The 21824-nt window shown below is 38.2% G+C and overlaps 1 protein-coding gene across 2 annotated transcripts in view; it reads left to right on the top strand.

The window, feature by feature from the left end:
- LOC106870320 (free fatty acid receptor 4) overlaps positions 1-14434 on the top strand; it is a 64726-nt gene extending 50292 nt beyond the window's left edge. Inside the window, exons 1-2 of one of the 2 annotated variants that reach the window (XM_089339628.1) lie at positions 10957-12233; positions 14289-14434. In XM_089339628.1, coding sequence (XP_089195754.1) covers positions 11102-12233; positions 14289-14353 — 1197 coding nt within the window. In that variant the 5' untranslated portion in view covers positions 10957-11101 and the 3' untranslated portion in view covers positions 14354-14434. Of the gene's footprint in view, positions 1-10867; positions 12749-14288 lie in introns of those variants that run through there. The other variant, XM_014916342.3, reaches the window with a different exon arrangement.
- Positions 14435-21824: the final 7390 nt, after the last annotated feature.

Genomic DNA, 21824 nt, shown 5'->3' with positions numbered 1-21824 from the left:
TTTTCTTCATCATATTCTCTCTCTCTCTCTCTCTCTCTCTGTTTCTCTAATTCTCTCTAGCTACCTCTGCGCATACGTGTGTGTATATGTATATATGTATCTATAAATATATATAAATTATGTATAAATAAATGAATGCATGTATAAATAAATAAATAAATAATACATATACATATATATATATATATCGTTTCAATTCAACCATTTAACTAATTATCATATTCATAATTGACCGCTCTCTGCTCCTCATTTTGTTAAAACCAGACGTCATTTTGTTTTCGTCTTTTTGTCTTCTTTTCTGCCTTCTCCTTCACCTTTTTCTTTTGCCCATGTTAAAACAAAGTACCAGTTATATTGTAGGTTCTTTTTTATTCATTCTACAATTCACCATAAAATACATGGTCATGTACCTATGTTAGAAATCAAATTATTCCAGGTAGAATTTTCGGATAAGCAAAATTTGCAGAGCATCGGATAGAATACCTTGTGGTACTGAGTTATAGCTCTTTGCGTTCTGTATTGAAATCCCGCCGAGGTCAACTTCGCCTTTCTCTAACCCAGGTTTCTTATTCGTAAATAACAGTTATGTACTAAGGTCAAGTTGATCAACTGTTCACTCGTCACGAAATGTGTTCTTTTGAGAAAGATGATGATGGTGGTGATGAGGATGATGATGATGATGATGATGATGGTGATGGTGATGGTGATAATGATGGCGATGATGATGGCGATGATGATGTGGTGTCATTAATGCCTCTTCGATGACGTGATTGGATTGTTTACACCCCAGTTACAAAGCAGTTCCGTTATAAGTAGCCGATAGAACAAGTACCGCGATTAAAAAGAAGTACTGGGGTGACTCTACTCGACTGAAACCAGCCTTCAAGCATGGCCGCTCCAGCATAGCCGCTCCACTCCAGCATGGCCGCAGTCCATGGCTAAAACAAGTAAAACAATTTTACAAACAACCACAAGCGTCAATTATCCTAACCACTCATCCAAACTGTCAGTTTCGTCATTTTTCTTCCAAGTAAATCCTGGTGACGTAATTTAATACTGCGTATAAAGTATTATGATTGCATATCCGGGTGCAGATAAGTCAGCACTGACCCAAGCAAAGCTGGTTTTAGGCTGTAAACTGCGATATAAATGAACACGATGTATTCAAAGGAAAGAGAAATTGAAAGTGCTTAAGATCTATCACTGAGTAAATAGGTTTGATGCGCGCATGAGAGAGAGGAGGAGGAAAGTGAGAAAGAGGGAGAGAGAGAGAGAGAGATGTACGGTATGAGATGGGGGTGAGTAAGAAAGAGGAAATGACCAGGTGAAAAGGAGATTAGTATGAGGCTATAACAAGTCTCAACGTGCATTCACGCGCGAGTTTATTCAAATTAATGAAAGAACTTTTACCAACGCAAACACCAACATACTTTCCTTGGACACTGGTTTTTATTTGCTTGCTTACACCACAGTGAATTTGCAACCAGGAGTATATGTACGCACACACACACACACACACACACGCACATACGACGAGCTTCTTTCAGTTTCCGTCTACCAAATCCACTCACAAGGCTTCGGTCGACCCGAGGCTATAGTAGAAGACACTTGCTCAAGGTGCCACGCAGTGGGACTGAACCCGGAACCATGTGGTTGGTAAGCAAGCTTCTTACCACACAGCCACGCCTGCGCCTATGGTTGTAGTGCTGCCGATTCTGCCAGCTCGCCACTTTGTATTATCTCTCAATATTAGTTTTACATTTGGCACCAGGCCAGCAATGTTGGGGAAGTAGGTAAGTCGATTACGTCGACCCCAGGATTCAACTGGTTCTTATTTCATCAACCCCGAAAGGTTGACAGGTGGAATTTCAACTCAGAATGTAAAGACGGATGAAATGCCGCTAAGCATTTTATCCGGCGTACTAATGACTCTGCTAGCTCGCCGCCTTACTGACAACGCAATAATGTTACACAGAGTCTTGCCAATATACTAACACTACAAAACACTACTCACACACATATACATACACATGCACACACACACAATGCATAGAGTATATTCATTACAATAAAAATTACGAAACTAAAACAAAATACTTCACATAGCCAAGTCACACAGAAAGAGACGCACTAAGGTGCGGTGTGAAAGTACGAAATAAAAATAAGACAATTCAAAATAGAATATAATAATTCTTGTCCTTTTTTTTTTTATTTGCCACCAACGTCCAAGTAATAAAACACCTACGGACGTGTTTTGTTGCAGGAGCGTTTAATGTGGAGGTTAATTATAGCCTTTCCTTAGATTCTTCCCAATGTGAGGAAGGTTACGTGTGGAGACGATGACCTCACTGAAATCTGATTGATTTTTCAAATATATTTATCAACCTGTATCGTTATATTGGTTTCAAATTTTGGCACAAGGTCAGAATTTCGGGGATAGGGGTTAAGTCGATTATATCGCCCCCCCCCCCCCCCCGGTGTTCAACTAGTACTTATTTTATCGAGCCCAGAAGGGATGAAAGGCAAAGTCGACCTCGGTGGAATTTGAACGCAGACCATAAAGACAGACGAAATACTGCTAAGCATTTCGCCCGTCGTGCTAACGTTTCTGTCAGCTCGCGGTCTTCAAGCAGTCAATTATTCGTAACACTCAGTCCACATCATTTCGCAAAACAACAACTCAGTTTCGTTCTCCCTTCACATAACGATCCTCGTTGGCTGTTCTCACCACTGCAAACCCCATGGCATTGGCCTCCTTGATTTGGGGTGGTTCTGGGGTTTGCTTTTTGTTTTCTTTTGGAAATAGTATGATAAAATAGACATGTTAGAAAAAAAAAACAGCCAAGTAACAACGATTTGTTAGAAGAAGTGGAAAAAAAAAAAACTGAACAAAGCATGGTCGTTTGTGTTTTAAATATAAAGATAAACAGTTAGATTCTGAGCAGGAATTTTCTGATGACATTGGTTGGCAAGGAATAGAAGAATAAACAGAATTATGTGCGAAGAACAAAACAACGTGTCTGTACATATATATATTACGAACAATAACACTGGAAAGTGGAAAGAAAAGAAATGATAAGATAACAAGAAAATATGAGAGAAAGAGAAGAAAGTAAATATTTATAATATTCATAGAAAGAGAAAAAACGACAAAAGAGATTGTAAGAAATTATTTATGCTTTAATTTATGTCAAAATGACTCAGATACGAGATTGACCTCAATTAAGAGTAATCTTGTTCTGATACGGGTCACCTCGAAGAGAAGAACATTAATATAATGAATCAGAAAAGTAGACAAATTGAGAAGAGAAAAATAAAAACACGAGCTCTGTGTGTGTGTGTGTGTGTGTGTGTGTGTGTGTGTGTGTGTGTGTGTGTGTGTGTGTGTGTGTGTGTGTGTGTGTGTGTGTGTGTGTGTGTGTGTGCATAAGTCGTAGTTCTACAGGATGGTCATAAATTATCTTTACTACAACTTTCACAATCTATTGTATTGTATTGTCTCGATGTGTTGCATGCATCCAATGGTGCCCACTCGGATGTGCTCTAGTAGTTTCTAATAAAACTTTATTCGTTTGCCTTTGTTTTCCAATAAACTCTGCTGAGTTATCCTTCTTTTTCTGAATTTTTCAAATTCTAAAGGTAAATTTATGGTCATCCTGTAATTTCTCTTCTAATTTTAATACACACACACACACACACACACACACACACACACACACACACACACACACACACACACACACAAGGCTTTTGTCGGCTCGAAGTTATTGTAGAAGACATTTGAGACAGATTTTGACAAATTGATCAGTTTTGACCCTTGGGGACCTGTATGATTATTATTCAAGAGGTCGATACTCTTGAAATGATTTTAAAAGACATATTTCACATTGAATGTTCGGACTGTATATTGATGCAGTCCAAAGCAGCGAGCTGGTAGAATCGTCAGCACGCCGGAGAAAATGCTTAGCGGTATTTCATCCGCCTTCACATTCTGGATTGAAATTCCACCGAGGTCGACTTTACCTTTCATCCTTTCGGAGTCGATAAAATAAGTACCAGTTAGACACTAGGGTCGATGTAATCGACTAGTCTCCTTCCCCAGAACTTGCTATTCTTGTGCTAAAAAATGAAACCATTATATTGATACAGTCCGAACATTCAACGTGAAATATGTCTTTCAAAATCATTTCATGAGAATCGACCTCTTGAATAATAATCATACAGGTCCCCAAGGGTCAAAACTAACCAATTTATCAAATTCTGTCTCAAATCAATGCATCAGTCATGTGATAAGTTCATTCTTTCATCATACCAGCATCGGTAACTCTCAAAATTAATCCTGCCGCTACCTTTCTTCCTCTAAATAAGCCATTAAAAAACTACGTAACACACAAGGATCGACGTACACCATTCAATGACGCATGCGCAGGTCGTCATTCACTAAAAACAGCCGATCGTCTGCTTCACTGATTTAAAATGTTCCCAAACATAAACATAGTTGTTCCTCCTACTTACTGCAAACCTCTCTGCACTCTCTGCCCAGCTTCCATTGCCATACAGCAATAAGATTCTCACAGGCACACGTCATGAAAGTCTTTCCAATGAATCTAAGTCTTCTGCACTCAGTGTCCACCATTCATTTTTCACGTGCGCGCACGCACACACGCACGCACTCACGCACACACACAAACACATACATATTTATAATCGTATGTGCATGTATATATGTGTGTGTGTGTGTGTGTGTATATATATATATTCTTTCATACCCTTTAGCCATACGACTGCGGCCATGATGGAGCAGACGTTTATATATATATATATATATATATATATATATATATATATATATATATATATATATATGCATATATATGTGTGTATATATATATATACAGGTGTGAGTGTTTGTGTGTATGTATTATACTTTTATACATATATAATTACTATGTATGTGTACACTATAAGTGTATAATTATATATATATATTACACATTTTTACGCACAGAGAGAGAGAGAGAGAGAGAGAAAGAAGGAAAAAAAGAAAGAAAGACTATAACATACACACACACATACACTCATATATGTGTGTGTGTGTGTGTGTGTGTGTGCAATACTGGCGCTTATACATACACATACGCAAAATCGTGATACTGTTTCTTCAAGGTCCTTTGCCCTTACTGTCACCACTACTCGTGTTACACGGTGTATTTGAGGGGCTTCACACACACACAGACACACATACACACACATACATACATACGTACATACATACATACGTACATACATACATACATACATGCATGCATACATACATACATACGCATGTACTCACAGAAGCACTGCTCGGTCTATTTTCGTGCTCGTTCGTAGTCTTGTTGTTGTTGTTGATGTTTGGGTATTGTCTAAACTTCATAACTGGAAATAAATAGGCGCAGGAGTGGTTGTGTGGTAAGTAGCTTGCTTACCAACCACATGGTTCCGGGTTCAGTCCCACTGCGTGGCACCTTGGGCAAGTGACTTCTACTATAAGCCTCGGGCCGACCAAAGCCTTGTGAGTGGATTTGGTAGACGGAAACTGAAAGAAGCCCGTCGTATATATGTATATATATATGTGTGTATGTATGTCTGTGTTTGTCCCCCCCACCATCGCTTGACAACCGATGCTGGTGTGTTTACGTCCCCGTAACTTAGCGATTCGGCAAAAAGAGACCCAATAGAATAAGTACTAGGCTTACAAAGAATAAGTCCTGGGGTCGATTTTCTCGACTAAAGGCGATGCTCCAGCATGGCCGCAGTCAAATGACTGAAACAAGTAAAAGAGTAAAAACAGAGAGTACCTGTTCTGTGTTGTCGTTGTTGTTGTTGCTGCTGTTTGTTGTCATTGAGGTAGTGTGGTCCATTGTGGTCCATTGTGGTCCATTGAGCGCTCACCTTCCTCTCAATTTGACGGTAGAAGGTGGAGGACTCTAAATTGTCTTCAAATTCACTATCAAAGTTACCTCTTACTTCCTCTTCCATGTCTGCTAGCTGGGCGGTCGACGCCATAATGCTTTATAAATTTATTTTTCCAAAACAAGATGAAAATTTTGAACCCCCAAAGAGTCACAAAATAGGAAACAAACCACACCTATATAATGGCGGTGATTCTTAACAAGCATTTTGTAAAAAATAAGAATACATAAATAAATAAAGAGTTAACAACTTTGGGAGACAAAAATTGCAGCAATACTCTTTCGAACGAAGAGACATGGCTTCAGCTAGAACGAATAATAATAATAATAATAATAATAATGATAATAATAATAATAATAATAATAATAATAATAATAATAATAATAATAATAATAATAAGAAGAAGAAGAAGAAGAAGAAGAAGAAGAAGAAGAAGAAGAAGAAGAAGAAGAAGAAGAAGAGTGCGACTGTTATCGAATTTAACGATATTTCAACATCTCGTGTGTCTTCCACAAGTTCAAAATAAACATCTCAATCTACTTCATTCATGACTTTTAAATATTACCAAAATGAAGAGATTGAGATGATTATTTTGAACATGTGGAAGACACACGAGATGTCGAAATATCGTTAAATTCGATAACAGTCGCACTCTTCTTATTGTTTCTTTAATTTCTGGAGGAATAACATCAATCCTTCAAATAATAATAATAATAATAATAATAATAATAATAATAATAATAATAATAATCAGGCAGTGGCTGTCATGACTTCTGATCTTAACTGTTTGGAAGTACGTCGTTTTGTCTTGATATAAAAGATGGGCTACAGCAAATTTTCTGCTTAATACCACAGATTTGCTTGTCAGTTGTTTGACCTTAACCAGCTGAGCATGTCCCTTCGTGGCTGATGATATGGGTATCTCTGATCAGAAGCAGAAGTAGTGGAGGAGCATCATAGCCATGTGTTGAGAGGAATTCTTTGGGGTTCGGATAATTCACGTTTGGAAACATGAGTGTTTTGTTCAACATCCTTAAACAACCCTTATTGAGCGGGATGGGCTACTCGACCTGAAGATAATTTCAACTAGGCTGTACCCTTAACAGACGAGTAGTCATGATGGGTATACTGGGCTTTATATATTTTACCCCAGTGTCACTTTGATGGCATGCACTGTTCTCTCACTCAATAATAATTAAAATAATAATGCAATGATAACGGTTATTTTTCTGACAGCTATAGAGACGAAGCAAGACTGTGACATGAATTCGTGATGTATCTGTGGAGAGACCCACGTTTGTGTATGTTCCGTAATCTAAAGCGACGCACATGCTTGCGGAAATGTTTGTTGAGGCAGCGTTTACACGCGGATATAATATTCCTGCATTTTTCTTTTCTTCCACTTACAATGGACGTTATGCAGGTTTTAAAACAGCTGCTGCATGAAAGCAATTGTTAAGTGGGCAATTCACCTCGTTGTATCTGATTTCCAGTGTGTTGTCCTGTTATCTTTTAGAAATCTGACCAAAGTTTCCTGCTTTAGGGGAAGAGCGGGGGGGGGGGACTTCCCAAAATTCTCCCTTCTTCAAAACCACTGTGAAGATATGTAAAACATTCCAAACGTTTATCATGTTAGAAGCTCCGCCTCCACAAAGACATTCCTGCCTCCATTTATGTGTGCGTGCGCACATACACACACACACATATCCATGTGTGTGTGTATGTGTGTGAGGACCTGGAAATTGAAATACAAAAGATGTGACATCTTAAAACGAGAAATGCTCCTGTTATTGTAGGTGCCCTAGGTATGATAAGAAAAATGGATGTCAGAAACATCTAGATAACATCCCAGGAGAACCATGTCTCAGAGAAAACCAAAACATTGTGTTGACAAGCATTGCCCACATCCTTAGAAAAAAACTATCCATTCAAATGTCTGTGTTGTATTACATGAAGATATTTCACTATTTCCCCTCCCCAAGCTTTCAGTCATATTGCAACATCTCTCTCTCTCTCTCTCTCTCTCTCTCTCTCTCTCTCTCTCTCTCTCTCTTTCTATCTATCTATCTATCTATCTATCTATCTATCTATCTATCCATCTATCTATCTATCTATCTATCTATCTATCTATCTATCTCTTTCTCTCCCCTCTCTGTATTTCTCTCTTTCTCTACCCCTTCTCTCTCTGTCTATCTATCTTTCTGTTTCTTTCCTCTTTCTCCCTTTCCCCTTCTCTCTCGCTCTTTCTCTGTCTTACCTCTTGTCTGAACATCATGCTCCATTCATGTTATACGCACGCACACATCCATACCTACTCGTCCACACAAACACTTAAGTGCTCATACGCACACACATGCACACATATACACACACACTTATACACACGTAAACACCACTGTAAACTCACGACAGTAATAGGGTCAAGTTGTATGCTATTTAGTTATTTAAAGACTGACCACTTTAGCTGCCCATCTCATCACCACTACCTCCACCACCATCATCACCACCACCACCACCCTCATCACCACCACCACCACCATCATCACCACCACCATCACCACCATCACCACCACCATCACCACTATAATTAATACTAATATGAACAACAGCAAAACTGCAATGCCGCCCCATCCCCTCCCAGTACTCTACCACTGTCATTTCTCGTGCTTTTATCCCCTACACTTTCATCACCGTCGCCGCCGCTTCCCCCATTACCACTTACAACAGCAACACTATCACCACCGCCACCACCACCATTACTACTACTACTACTACAAACAGCAACAACAACAACAGCTGTACCACCACTGCCACCCCCACCTTTCTCTTATCCCTACTCCTTCACCACCAACGCCATCATTGGTATCAATATGAACGACAGTAACTACAGTTCCGTCACCTCCTTCCTCTTTCTCCAACCCCCTACTCCACAACACGACCACCATCCCCACTAACCCTTTTCCTCTCACTAACTCTCCTCCACCACCACGTGGTCCCATTAAGAAGGAACACTAATTTAAAGTGAGATCACTTCCTTATTTTATGACTAGAATGGGGCTGACGTTGAAGAGATCAGTAAAAACCAAACAAGAATTGCTATTGTTTGCGGCAGCCCCGGTTTTGGATCGTTTTTACTTCTTAAATGCAGAGGGTTTCACGTGTAGAGACGCTCGAGGCAGTGGAATTGCGCCAGTGATCGCAGCCCCTCGCTTCTCTCAATGTGTCATTCCACGTCCTCTCAATCAGCTGTATGTCCACCCACCAATGTAGGTAACAAAACTCCTGCACAACAGCCCGAGTTTTGTTGAATCAAATGTTGTTACATTAGGCCGGATGTTTCTGTCTGCATCACTCGTCCTTTCTGTGGAACCAGATGTAATTGGTTTACTCTCTTAACGACGCCCGACAACTTTCTGGCAACAACTTTTCTCTCTTTCGCAGCCAGACCCAAGTCTTTCGAGCATCGAGTGAACCCTGATTCCAATAAATCCTCTAACACCTATCTCTGGAGAAATACATATTACCTCCTTTGTTGAACTCCTTTTCACAAAGTTGAACCAACTCGTTGTATTTTCTGTCTTTCTTGAGACGTGTCTTCGAGGATATTAACAGGGGTAGAATATCAGAAGCATATTTTCTCCGTTTTCCAAATCCTCTCTTTGTTGAATATTTTCTTTCTTTCATTACACACATAGATGAACATTATTATGATGGACGATCAAAAGACGGAATTTCAAAAATATAAGAATTAGTCTCGCACACTTGCTTATCTCCCTTCACAGTCACCCTTTCGCTGCAGAATAACATACAGACTTTTGCCATATCCAGTTTCCTTACATCACTAACCACGCGTCTTATTTTGTATATATGTGTGTGTATGCGTGTGTGTGTGTTTAAAACAACATTCCTTTCACGTACGCTCCTGTCTGTTGCTTGTTTACAACGTAATACCTTGTGTCCTGTTCACAGCTTTATTTTTATATTGTTTTTTGTTGTCTTTATTGTTTTTTATTGTCTTTTTGTTATTTTTGATGCTATTTTTATTGTTTCTTTTTTGACGTTTTCAGATATATGACATAAGAGTTTCCTTTTCTCTGCTCCTATTCGGTGTGTGTATGCGGTGTGTGTATGCGTGTGTGTATGCGTGCATACGAGTGTGTGTGTTTGTGTGTGTGTGCGTGCTTAAAACAAAATTTGCACGCTCACACAGACACATGAATGATAAAAGCTGAAAATATTCTTGATTATTTTTCAAAATTTATTGAAATAAATATGTAATGTATATGGAGTAATATTATCCATATAATAATTGCACGCCCCAGCTGAAATACCAGGCGCCACTCCCAACACACACACACACACACACACACACACACACACACACACACACACACACACACACACGCACACACACACACACACACGCACACACACACACGCACACACACGCACAGACACACACATACACACACACACACACGCACACACACGCACACACACACACACACACACACACACACACACACACACACACACGCACACACATGCATGTATGTATGAGTGTGTAAAAAAGAACATGTATCATGATTCATATTATAATCACTTCCTTTGGTTTGATTGTCAAACTCAGTTAGCCCTAGAGGGATTGGGTATTTCAAAACCAAAAGCCCTCGAGGGACGAAATCAAATACAGTAAGATTCTTTTTTTTCTAGTCCCGTCCTCTACCACTGCTACAGATCCCCCCTCTCTCTCTCTCTCTCTCTCTCTCTCTCTCTCTATCTATCTCTCTATCTATCTATCTATCTATCTATCTATCTATCCCTTGTGCTTTTTCATCATGTATAATATAATATTTTGAAGTTTCCTTAAAGAGAAAACGTATATCTAAAATGATATTTTGTCATCTTTCAGATTTGCTGCAGACGACACAGTATGAGGAAAATGAATCGATGTAGTTTGAAGAAGACGATAGAGAACTAACAGGAGAAAACGGAAGACAGGAAAACGATAAACAAACAAAAGGGAAACCGTCTTATTTAAATTATGGATGTGATTGTCCGTTGATTGATGTTTTGGTCACAAAACATACAATATTTTAAAAAATAATAAAATCTTGGAAGTATACAGACAACAAAAAAATTTTAAATGGCGAATTCTTTAAATTCTTCCTATTTTTATGGAACAGACAAAGTTTATAATTGGGGAAATCGAAGTTACTTTACCTTCTTTTCAGAATTTAACCGTCCTTGGAATGGAATCGGAGTCATTGAAGCACTCATCTACATCGTTATCTTTCTGATATCTGTTGTCGCTAACATTCTAATAATCATACGTGTTTTACGAGTAAGACAACTGAAGACTGTCACAAACTGTTTCATAGCAAACTTGGCAATGGCCGATTTGCTGTTCAGTTCCGGCTGCCCATTCATTGCAGTGGTTCGAATCACCGGCACATGGGTGCTGGGAGGCTTCCTTTGTCATATTATCATCTATCTAGAGTTTGTATGTATGTTTGCTGTCATTTGGACCATGACAGTGATAAGCATCGAGCGTTTTTTCTGTATTGTAAAACCAAACTGCTGTCGTATTTCTCTGACGATGGCCATTGTCATTGTCGTCCTGATCTGGGTCATTGCATTCGCTGGTTTCTTGCCAATGGCGACATTTTTCAACATTTATGCATTTCCCTTCGGCAACGACACAATTCAAATATGTACGTTGGTGTGGCCGTCAAACACTAAAGTCCAAGTCTCCATAGTTTTCGTTTCCTGTCTGGTTTTGGTGGGTTTCATCGTACCATTGGCCTTAATGGCCCACAACTATTACCGCGTCTTCCGAACATTCTGGATTTCCCGACAGACAATCATAAAGAAGGAATGTAGTTCTAGTCAACCAACTGTTAACATGGCCGTTCAACCAGCTGCCAGCACGTTGCGGTCTCATAGCAGCAAACTCGTTTCACATAATATGAAAGTACGAAGCCTCCGCAGTTTCCGTGTCATCCGGATTCTTGTTCTGCTCGTCCTTCTCTTCTTCCTGATGTGGTTACCTATTTTCATTGCTTTCATAGTCATTCAGTATGATGGTGCTTATGAATACCACCAGATGCATTCTTGGATGTTAATCACGTCTTCCTACTTTGCTTTCGCAAATACTTGTGTCAACCCATTTGTCTATGTATTCATCAACGAAAGGTTCAGAATCACCATAAACTTCTGCAGAAAAACTTCCAAAGAACAGCCGAAAGCCGACGAAATTGCTTCTTTTTCAGCCTCAGGCACATGATATGAAAAGGGACAGAAAATAAAAATAATAAAATTAACAATAATAATGATTTCTTGCATAAAGCAAAAATGGCACAAGCCCATGACACGTTGGAAACTAAGGCCTAGGGGCGGGGAAAGGAGTTTAAAAGATTTAACCTTAACCCCTCCCCTTTTCTCCAACACAACTCCTTCATTTCATGTTTGTGTGTTGTTCTATATCAGACCGTAACAATCGCCCATTGTTTCACCATCTTCATTATTTTTACTACTACTACTACTACTACTACTACTACTACTACTACTACTACTACTACTACTACTACTACTACTACTGCTGCTGCTGCTGCTGCTGCTGTTGTTATTGTTGTTGTTTTTTATAATTTCTTACGGTTCATAACGTACTGAGCTCAAATCTCGCCGAGGTCAACTTTGCCTTTATTTTCTTTCGGGGTCGATAGAATAAAGTACCAGCCAAGAACTGGGGGTCGACCAACTCCCTCTTCCTAAAACAGCCACGGAACCAAAATTTGAAGCGATTATTATTATTATTATCATTATTATTATTATTATTATTATTATTATTATTATTATTATTATTATCATTATTATTATTATTATTATCATTATTATCATTATTATTATTATTATTATTATTATCATTATTATTATTATTATTATCATTATTATCATTATTATTATTATTATTATTATTATTATTATTATTATTATTATTATTATTATTATGATTATAAAGGCGGCGAGCTGGCAGAATCGTTAGTATGCCGGACGAAATGCTTAGCGGTATTTCGCCCGTCGCTACGTTCTGACTTCAAATTCCATTTCTAAGTTTTATTTTCGATTAATCTTTTAAATATTCACGTGGCGTCCCCTAATGGACAGTTATGACAGGGGAGATAATCATTTTTTCATAACTTTTGGCTGGATTAGAAACTGCAATATGAAATTAAGGAATAATAAAGAATAAAAGATAGATACGAAGTTCTTAAAATTTCTACTGAGTTTTAATTAGGAATATCAAAATTATTTAAGCAATGGAATTTGGTAACAGGAAGCTGTCTCGATGACAACCAGACCCTTTTCATAGGGCATTGGCAAGCAGCAAGTCTGGAATGTCTTTGAACTCACAGACATGAGCTTCTCAAGTGAAAAGTGGATGGTGAAGAACATAATAAAAGGATAAGGTTTCGATCTATACGCGCTCACACACGTCAACGGTGTTGCCATCTATAATTTTATTCTCGTTTATTTATATATGTATGTTAGAGACACACACACACACACACACACACACACATACACACACACACACACACACACACACACACACATATATATATATATATATATATATATATGACGGGCTTCTACACAGTTTCCAGCCACCAAATTTACTCAAAAGGCATTGGTCAGCTCAGAGCGCAATGAGACTGAACCTGAAACTACATGGTTGCAAAACACACACCCATACCTGCCTCTCTTTCTCTCTCCCTCTCTCTCTCCCTCTCTCTCCCTCTCTATCTATCTATCTATCTATCTATCTATCTATCTATCTATCTTTCTTTCGTCTTCTCTCTTTCCTTATATTTGTGTGTATGCATGTATACACTTTAGTATACATTTGTATATATATATATATAGATATATATATGTATATCTTTATCTGTGTGTGTGTGTGTGTGTGTGTGTGTGTGTGTGTACATACGCTCATCTACTTCGTGTAAAATATTTTGACTAGAACTTGTAGAGCTGCTCGGAAACACGTATCCTTTCAAGAAACATGCAGAGGTTTGCGTAGTTTGGTTATAACCGCCAACGAAGACCTGGAGGACCGTGAAAGTATCACACAAATATGATTCAATGACCAGCGATTGGAAAAAAATATTGATTAAACAGAATTTCGTATATAATGTTTCTATCGTGTTCTTTTCATGTTTTAAAGCTGTCTTTGATTTCTTGCACATTGTAATTTCCAGTTTTCTAAATTTCTTTTTTATTCATATGAGCAATATTCTATTTCAGCCAATTGGTTGTTGGAAATTCCTCAGAAAATACCGATAGAAGTGCCTGCTTGAATTCGCTAACTCCAGCTTTTTGTTCAAAATTGCTATAAGAGGATATTGTACTTTTCTGGGAGACTAAAATTACATCTTCTAGAACCATCAACACTGGAGAACGTGTGTTTTATAACTATAAAACCAATTGGTTTTATACTTAACATTCTCATTCTTTAGATTCCTATATATATTAAAAACAAATATAAATAATCAATAAATAAAATCAATAAAATCACAGCAACAACTATCATCCAGTCTTTTAGGGGGTATTTAGACCAACGTTATCCAATCTGCTTTTCATTCTTTGAGCCAGCGGGGTTGATGGAAAGCCAAGCGTATTGACTATAAAGAGGATATTCAAGCGTCCTCTTCATTGCACAAGTTTCAAATCCATAGAGAAGGATGTTCACTACATATGCCTCGAAATTACCAACGTTGTTGAATTTGGTAACGTTGATGTAAAACTTGTTACAGACATCCCAGGCTTGTCCCATGCGCGTGAGGAAGTCTTTCTTAGTGCCAGTAACAGAGAACCAAATGTACGCGAGCCCAGCGGTACACAAGCATCAGATAGACTTTTGTAACGATACCTATACAAAGGAAACAAACCAATCCGTCTTCTCGAAGCTTCCAGTTATTCCACTTAACGCAGAAAGGTGATCTTCGTCTGCCCCAGAACTACCGAATAATTACGTATTTTCGTCTAACCACAAAGATCTGCAATTCTTAGAAAAACATTTACTGGTGGGCTGGATAATCCACTAAGGTAGAACACGTCATCTCAGTCAACTCCACCATTATATATAAAGCCATACACGAATGCATACATACATACATACATACATACATACATACATACATACATACATACGTAAATGTGTGCGCGTGTGTATGTCTGTCTCAGGATTCTTTAGAATCTGGGTATATCAACTCGTAGGGCACGAGGATCGGCTGGGTACTTAGTACTGGGCTTACGGCACGTTGAAGTAACTCTTAGTTGTCGTTTGTTGGTAGTATACGGTATGTATATATACACACAAATATATATATATATATATATGCGCACACATGCACATGCATATATATATATATATATATATATATATATATATATATATATATATATATATATATATATATATATATATATATATATATATATATATATATATATATATAAGTTGATGGTATCTGTTGGTATCTACAGAAATTACCGTTACGCTCTATCCTTAAACAGAGACACGACACACTGATAACTTTATAGTTTATATAACATTTAATATGATAAAGATTTCTTCTCACAAAATTACTATCAGCTTTTGTAACGAGTCATATACTAAATATTGTGAGAATATATGTAGGTGTGCGTGTGTGTGTGTGAGAGAGAGAGTGAGAGAGCGTCTGTGTGCGTGCGTGTGTATGAGTGTGTGTGCATGTGTGTGTGTGCGTGCGTGTGTTCATGAATATGTTTAGATAGATAGAATGACAGAGAGGTATTTATATATACATATATATATATATATATATATATATATATATATATAATATATATATATATATATATATATATATATATATATATATATATATATATATATATATATATATATATATATATATAGGGAGAGATAGATAGATAGATAGATAGATAGATAGATAGATAGATAGATAGATAGATAGATAGATAGATAGATACGTACACATGTCTGTGTGTTCGTGACGATCTTCTTATATGTTTATCTCGATAAAATACTTTAACATATCTCCCTAATGTTATCGTAGTATATTGTATGGAATATTCCATGGAGATTCTAGAACAACCAATTAGCTTTCGGGTCTTATTATTGTCTTTTCTTTACTTTTCTTTCTCTTCTTATTAACTTTCCTTTGAGCTTTCCTTTCTATTCATTCTTCCTTCCTTTCGTTCTCTTTTCAGCAGTGTTTACCCCCGAAAACCCTTCAAATGATCCCTATAAATACGAACCTGACACGACAAGAATCATAAACGGAATATTATTTCTAGAAAAGCATAAAAGGATCTCATTTGTGTTTATATTAACGGCTTCATATTATCTTATTGATTTAAAGGTTACACACGTACAAATAATACATAACTCCACCCGGAGTGTACGTATATATATATACACACATACTCCGGGTGTATATATATATATATATATATGTGTATATGTGCATGCGTGTAGATTATATTAGTGTTTTACATATGTATATAAGTAGTGTTTTCATTGTATTCCCTAAATATCAAGTTCACATCACACGACATCGTTCATACAACAATAAAAATATTAGGGATTTGGGACATTGCACATACGCTGAGAAATAATGTGTGTAAAAAAAATAAACACGAGCGCACATGCGCACAATCATGTATGTATTTGCGCGTGCGTATATATATATATGTATATACCTATGCACACAAATTATTTATATGCAATGATGTTGAGTACGTGTGTGTATACATATGTATATATTATATGCAAGAATAATATAACACGAGGATGGGAGATACTAGACCTTAATATATGTGCATGTGTGTGTGTGTGTGTGTGTGTGCGTGTGTGTGTATGTATGTACGTATGTATGTATGTAAAATTTAGATTCAGATGAATATGGTACGTAAGTTGAGGCACCAAAATTTAGTACGTTATTATCCATACAGTTTCAAAATAAGGTGATTAAAATCAAAATAAGCAACAGGATATCCAGAGGTAATGCAGTACGATCGTTTCAGGCGGCTCCATTTAATTGAACAATGCAATCATTACATCAATTTAAATGCAGAGCAATCCTCAGCTGCGTAAAGACATAGAATTAAATTAAATCAAAACAGATGGACACATTAGTATAATTTTACCTAAAACCTCCAAGAAGGTAAGGAGATAGACAAAGAACATGCTGTCTTCACTTCAGCTTAGATATGTATGTGTATATATACACATACACATACATACATACATTCATACAAAAATATATACTTACAAATACATACAAGCACACACACACACACACACACACACACACACACACACACACACACACACACACACATTAAAAAATCATTGGATTTGACAAAAGAAAAAGAAAAAAGCTTTGTCACATCTTAAGTGAATGGCTTCATTTGTCGAACGCCATCGCAAAGAAAAGGCATTCGCTTTTAACGATAGCTATGAACTTAGTAACTCTCTATGATGAACGACGGAGTCTTATGAAGTGGAGGAAGCGCGAAAGAGAGAGAGAGAGGTGGGGGGAGAGTGTGAGTAAGAAAGAGTGAGTGTGTGAGTGAGAGAGAAGAAGGGAGAGAGGAAGAGAAGTGTCTCAATCATGCATTTCTCACAACCTTTGACCTCGTCAACAGAAGTACATTTCCTTTTAGATACATACCTCGGAAAACGGTTATTAAACACGAAAACACAAACACACACACATACACACACACACATACACGCACACACGCACACACGCACACACACGCACACACGTACACACACGAGCACTCACACACACACACAAAACACTTATAGAATGTAGTATTGTAATACGGTCGGTGGCTATGTTTCGCTGATGAACAGAAAATAAGATCGAAAAATGTCTGGTATTCGTCTTCGCCGGGGCAAACGTTTATATATATTAAATAGCTTTTTAATGTTCTATGTATGATGTTTACATGTTTCTCTCACTCGTGAGAGAAAATTTGTTTTCGCAACCCGCATGTCCTCATTTTTGAACTGGAGACCAACATAGACGTCCACACACGTTCGCTCACGAAACTGACACCATTCGACGATGGCTAACATCAATCGATGGGAAATAACTCTTGTGTACCTCCTGGAAAATGGCATAATTTTCTTTCGCTGTTATTTTCCGGTTCTTTTTACGAATACGGAACCTTGCCAGCGATTAAACATCACCAGCATAGAAGATGATATCTACTTCCGGCCAGCATATCTGAAGAGCTATCTCTTCAGGAAAGCGTCGTGGTGGCGGCGGCGGCGGTGGTGGTGGTGGTGGTGCTGGTAGTGGTGGTGCTGGTGGTGGTTTTGGTGGCGGTGTTTGTCGTGGTGGCATGTCAGGTGACAATGTTATATACATCCGTTTTTCGCAGTATTGTTGTGTAATAAACCACCAGGATCACCGCCATCGACAACAACAACGACAACAATCATGACGCCATTATCACCACCACTACCACCACCACCACCACCACCACCATCACCATCACCACTACTACTACTACTACTACTACTACCGACATCCTCACAATCATAATCATCATCATCATCATCATCGCCACCGCTAATAACACCACCACCACCACAACTACCACGTCCATCATCACCAGCGCTACTATCACCAACACCATCACCATCATCGCCACCACCACCGCCACCAGCACTATCACGGTCGTTAAACCCCCAAAAACAACAACAGTAGCATCACCACAACCGTTACTACCGCCATCACCGATGACAGCAACCTCCACCACCACCACCACCACCACCACAACAACAAACACCATTCTCAAAATGGTTTCCATAGTTGACACTTTAGAGCACTCGACACTTTCTAAATCCGGTTGTTGTCGTCATCCCACTTATTAACCATCAAAGTCATCATCATCATCATCATCATCATCATCACCATCGTCATCATCATCACCATCATCATCATCATCATCATCATCTCCATCGTCATCATTATTGTCATCATCATCACAACCACCACCGTCATCGTCGTCATCATCATTGTCATCCTTCATTATCGTCATCAACCTTGTCATCATGATGATGATCATCATCATCTTCATCACCGTCATCATCATCAACATCGTCATCATCATCATCATCATCGTCATCGTCGTCGTCATCGTCGTCGTCATCATCAGCTGCAGTAGCAGCAGCATCGCCATCAACCCCTGGACATTACTGTCACAAGTCCTGTGACCCATAAGGCCGGTTACCCAGTTTCCATGGCATATAAGTCAACGAGATCAAATTCCCCCTGAATGAGACGCCAGTCCATCACACGGTTACTCCCATTTTGCAGTTGAGCAGACTGGACCAACGTGAGATGAAATGAAATGTGTTTTGCTCAAGAACACAATGCGCTGTTCGGTTCTGGAATCGAAACCACGATCTTGTGATGGTGAATGCAACAACTTAATTACGAGGCCGCGCACACAACCCTTCACACACAATTCCCATCTAAAACATCTTCACAAGGACGTTGTTTCTACGTTATTCCTATGCCATCACATCAGATTATGTCCAAATTGCTCCTTGCTACCAGAAACAAAAAACTGAGAATTTTAATCAATTGATTTCGATATTCGTTAAAGCTATCGTCGCATTCGATTACGTTTTCCTGTCTACTAAGATCACACCACTTCAAAAAGAGAGTTCCAATGTGAAAGTAGACCACGTGGTTAAATTGAATTGCTCCTTGCTGCCAGAAACAAAAAACAAAAACTGAGAGTATTAATCAATTGATTTCAGTATTCGTGAAAGCAATCGTCGGGGTTCGACTACTTTTGCCTGTCTGCTGAGAAGACCTGAGAAGATCATTACTTTATGATAAATCTAAAAATGTTCAATCTAGGATTGACTTCTACCTTTTCAAAGGAATTTGCCAGACGGAAACTGTGTGTGCATGCAAGCCTTATCTAACTTTTATCAAAATTCTAGCAGCAATGTTCGCATCCGAACCATTTGTTGATATGTGTTTCAGGAAGTCGCACGAAATATTTGTGTTAATGCAGGAAGAGAAATAATATTGGACAACCTACAAATATTCTCATTTTCCTTCATCTTATCTTCTGGCGCAGCTTTTCTTTGTAATACCCTAAAATATACTTTCAGTTGTGATAATATTGTAGCTTTTGAACTTGGTGTTGTTGTTGCTGCTGCTACTATTGTTGTTGTTGTTGTTGTTGTTGGTGGTGGTGGTGGTTTGTATTTGCTTTTGTTATGTTGAACTCAAGTTTCTTATTGAATTGTCACTGTTTACGTTCTTTGGTAATCCGTCGTTGGTAATCCATCGGTGTCGATGAAATAACTACCAGTTACGCACTGGGGTTGATGTAATCGAGTAGACCCCCTTCCCCAAAACTTTCAGGCCATGTGCCTGAAGTAGATAGGAATTATTATTATTATTATTATTATTATTATTATTATTATTATTATTATTATTATTATTATTATTATTATTATTATTATTATTATTATTATTATCTGAGTGAGAGAGCAGTGCATGTCATCAAAGTCACGCTGGGGTAAAATACACGAAGCCCAGTAGACCCATCATACTGAGCTGCTGAAAAGTTCCTGGCTTTGGGTAAAAAAAAATACAGGTGGATCAGTTAATTATTATTTTATTCAACATGTTTCCTCTCAGATTCACACACTTTTGGCAGAGGCCCTTCAGTTTTTCTAAACCCTGTAAAAAGACTCGGAAGGTTGGGCCACCGACCTGTCCCATCGCGACATCCTTAAAGCCAGGAACTTTCCGGCACACACGATTTACACACGAGACATCAATCGGTTCGGGACTATGATACAAGACAATTGACCACGTTGCCGCACTGTAGGACTGAACCCGTAACCACATGGTTGTAAAGCGAGCTACTTAATCCCACAGCCATGTCTTTACCGAAAGCATTTTTGTTATTGTTATTGTTGTTGTACAAAAGCGAATTCCTGTTTAGAGGCGAAGTGTGGCTCAATAAACCACTCCACTTCGAAAGGGGTTTCTGGGATGTACACTGCCCAAATATGGAAAACGGTAGAATAAAAACAAAATGGAAATAAAGAATATAGTCTTTGTTCATTTCTAGGAAAAAAACTTAGAAACGCTGTTAAGATGAAATAAAAGTATTGTTTATATTGGACAGGATGTTTATAATTGGTTTTCTCTCCTGTCCTCTATGCGTGTGCGCAGTCAGATGACTGAAACAAGTAAAACAATAAAAGAATAAAAGAATATAGGAGTGGCTGTGTGGTAAGTAGCTTACTTACCAACCACATGGTTCCGGGTTCAGTCCTACTGCGTGGCACCGTGGGCAAGTGTCTCCTACTGTAGCCTCGGGTTGACCAAAGTCATGTGAGTGGATTTGATAGACTGAAACAAGCCGGTCGTATATATGTATATGCGTGTGTGTGTGTGTGTGTGTACATGTGCGTGTGTGTTTCGATTACATGTAAAGGTAAACAAGAAGAAAGTAAAATGATTTTTAAAAAGGAGGACAAAAGAGGAAAGTAGAAAAACGGGTTTAGTAGAATAGAATGAAAAAAAAAACTGCACCGTTTTAATGCTGCATATTAAGAGAACAACAGAATGAGAGAATAAGAGTTGATGATTACGTGACTCAGGAGAGTCATCTACGTTCTATATTTCGTTTGTCGTTACGTTCAGTCTTTCAGTTCAATGATATTAGGAGTGGTTCTTTCCCGTTCTCATTTCCTAACGTAAAACCCTTTTTACAGTTCTACATCGTTCAACGTTTCCGACAAA

The sequence above is a fragment of the Octopus bimaculoides genome, chromosome 22 (assembly GCF_046866305.1).
Source record: "Octopus bimaculoides isolate indiv1 chromosome 22, ASM4686630v1, whole genome shotgun sequence".
In the NCBI taxonomy this organism is placed as follows: Eukaryota; Metazoa; Mollusca; class Cephalopoda; order Octopoda; family Octopodidae; genus Octopus; species Octopus bimaculoides.
This window is presented reverse-complemented; position numbering and strand designations above follow the sequence as displayed.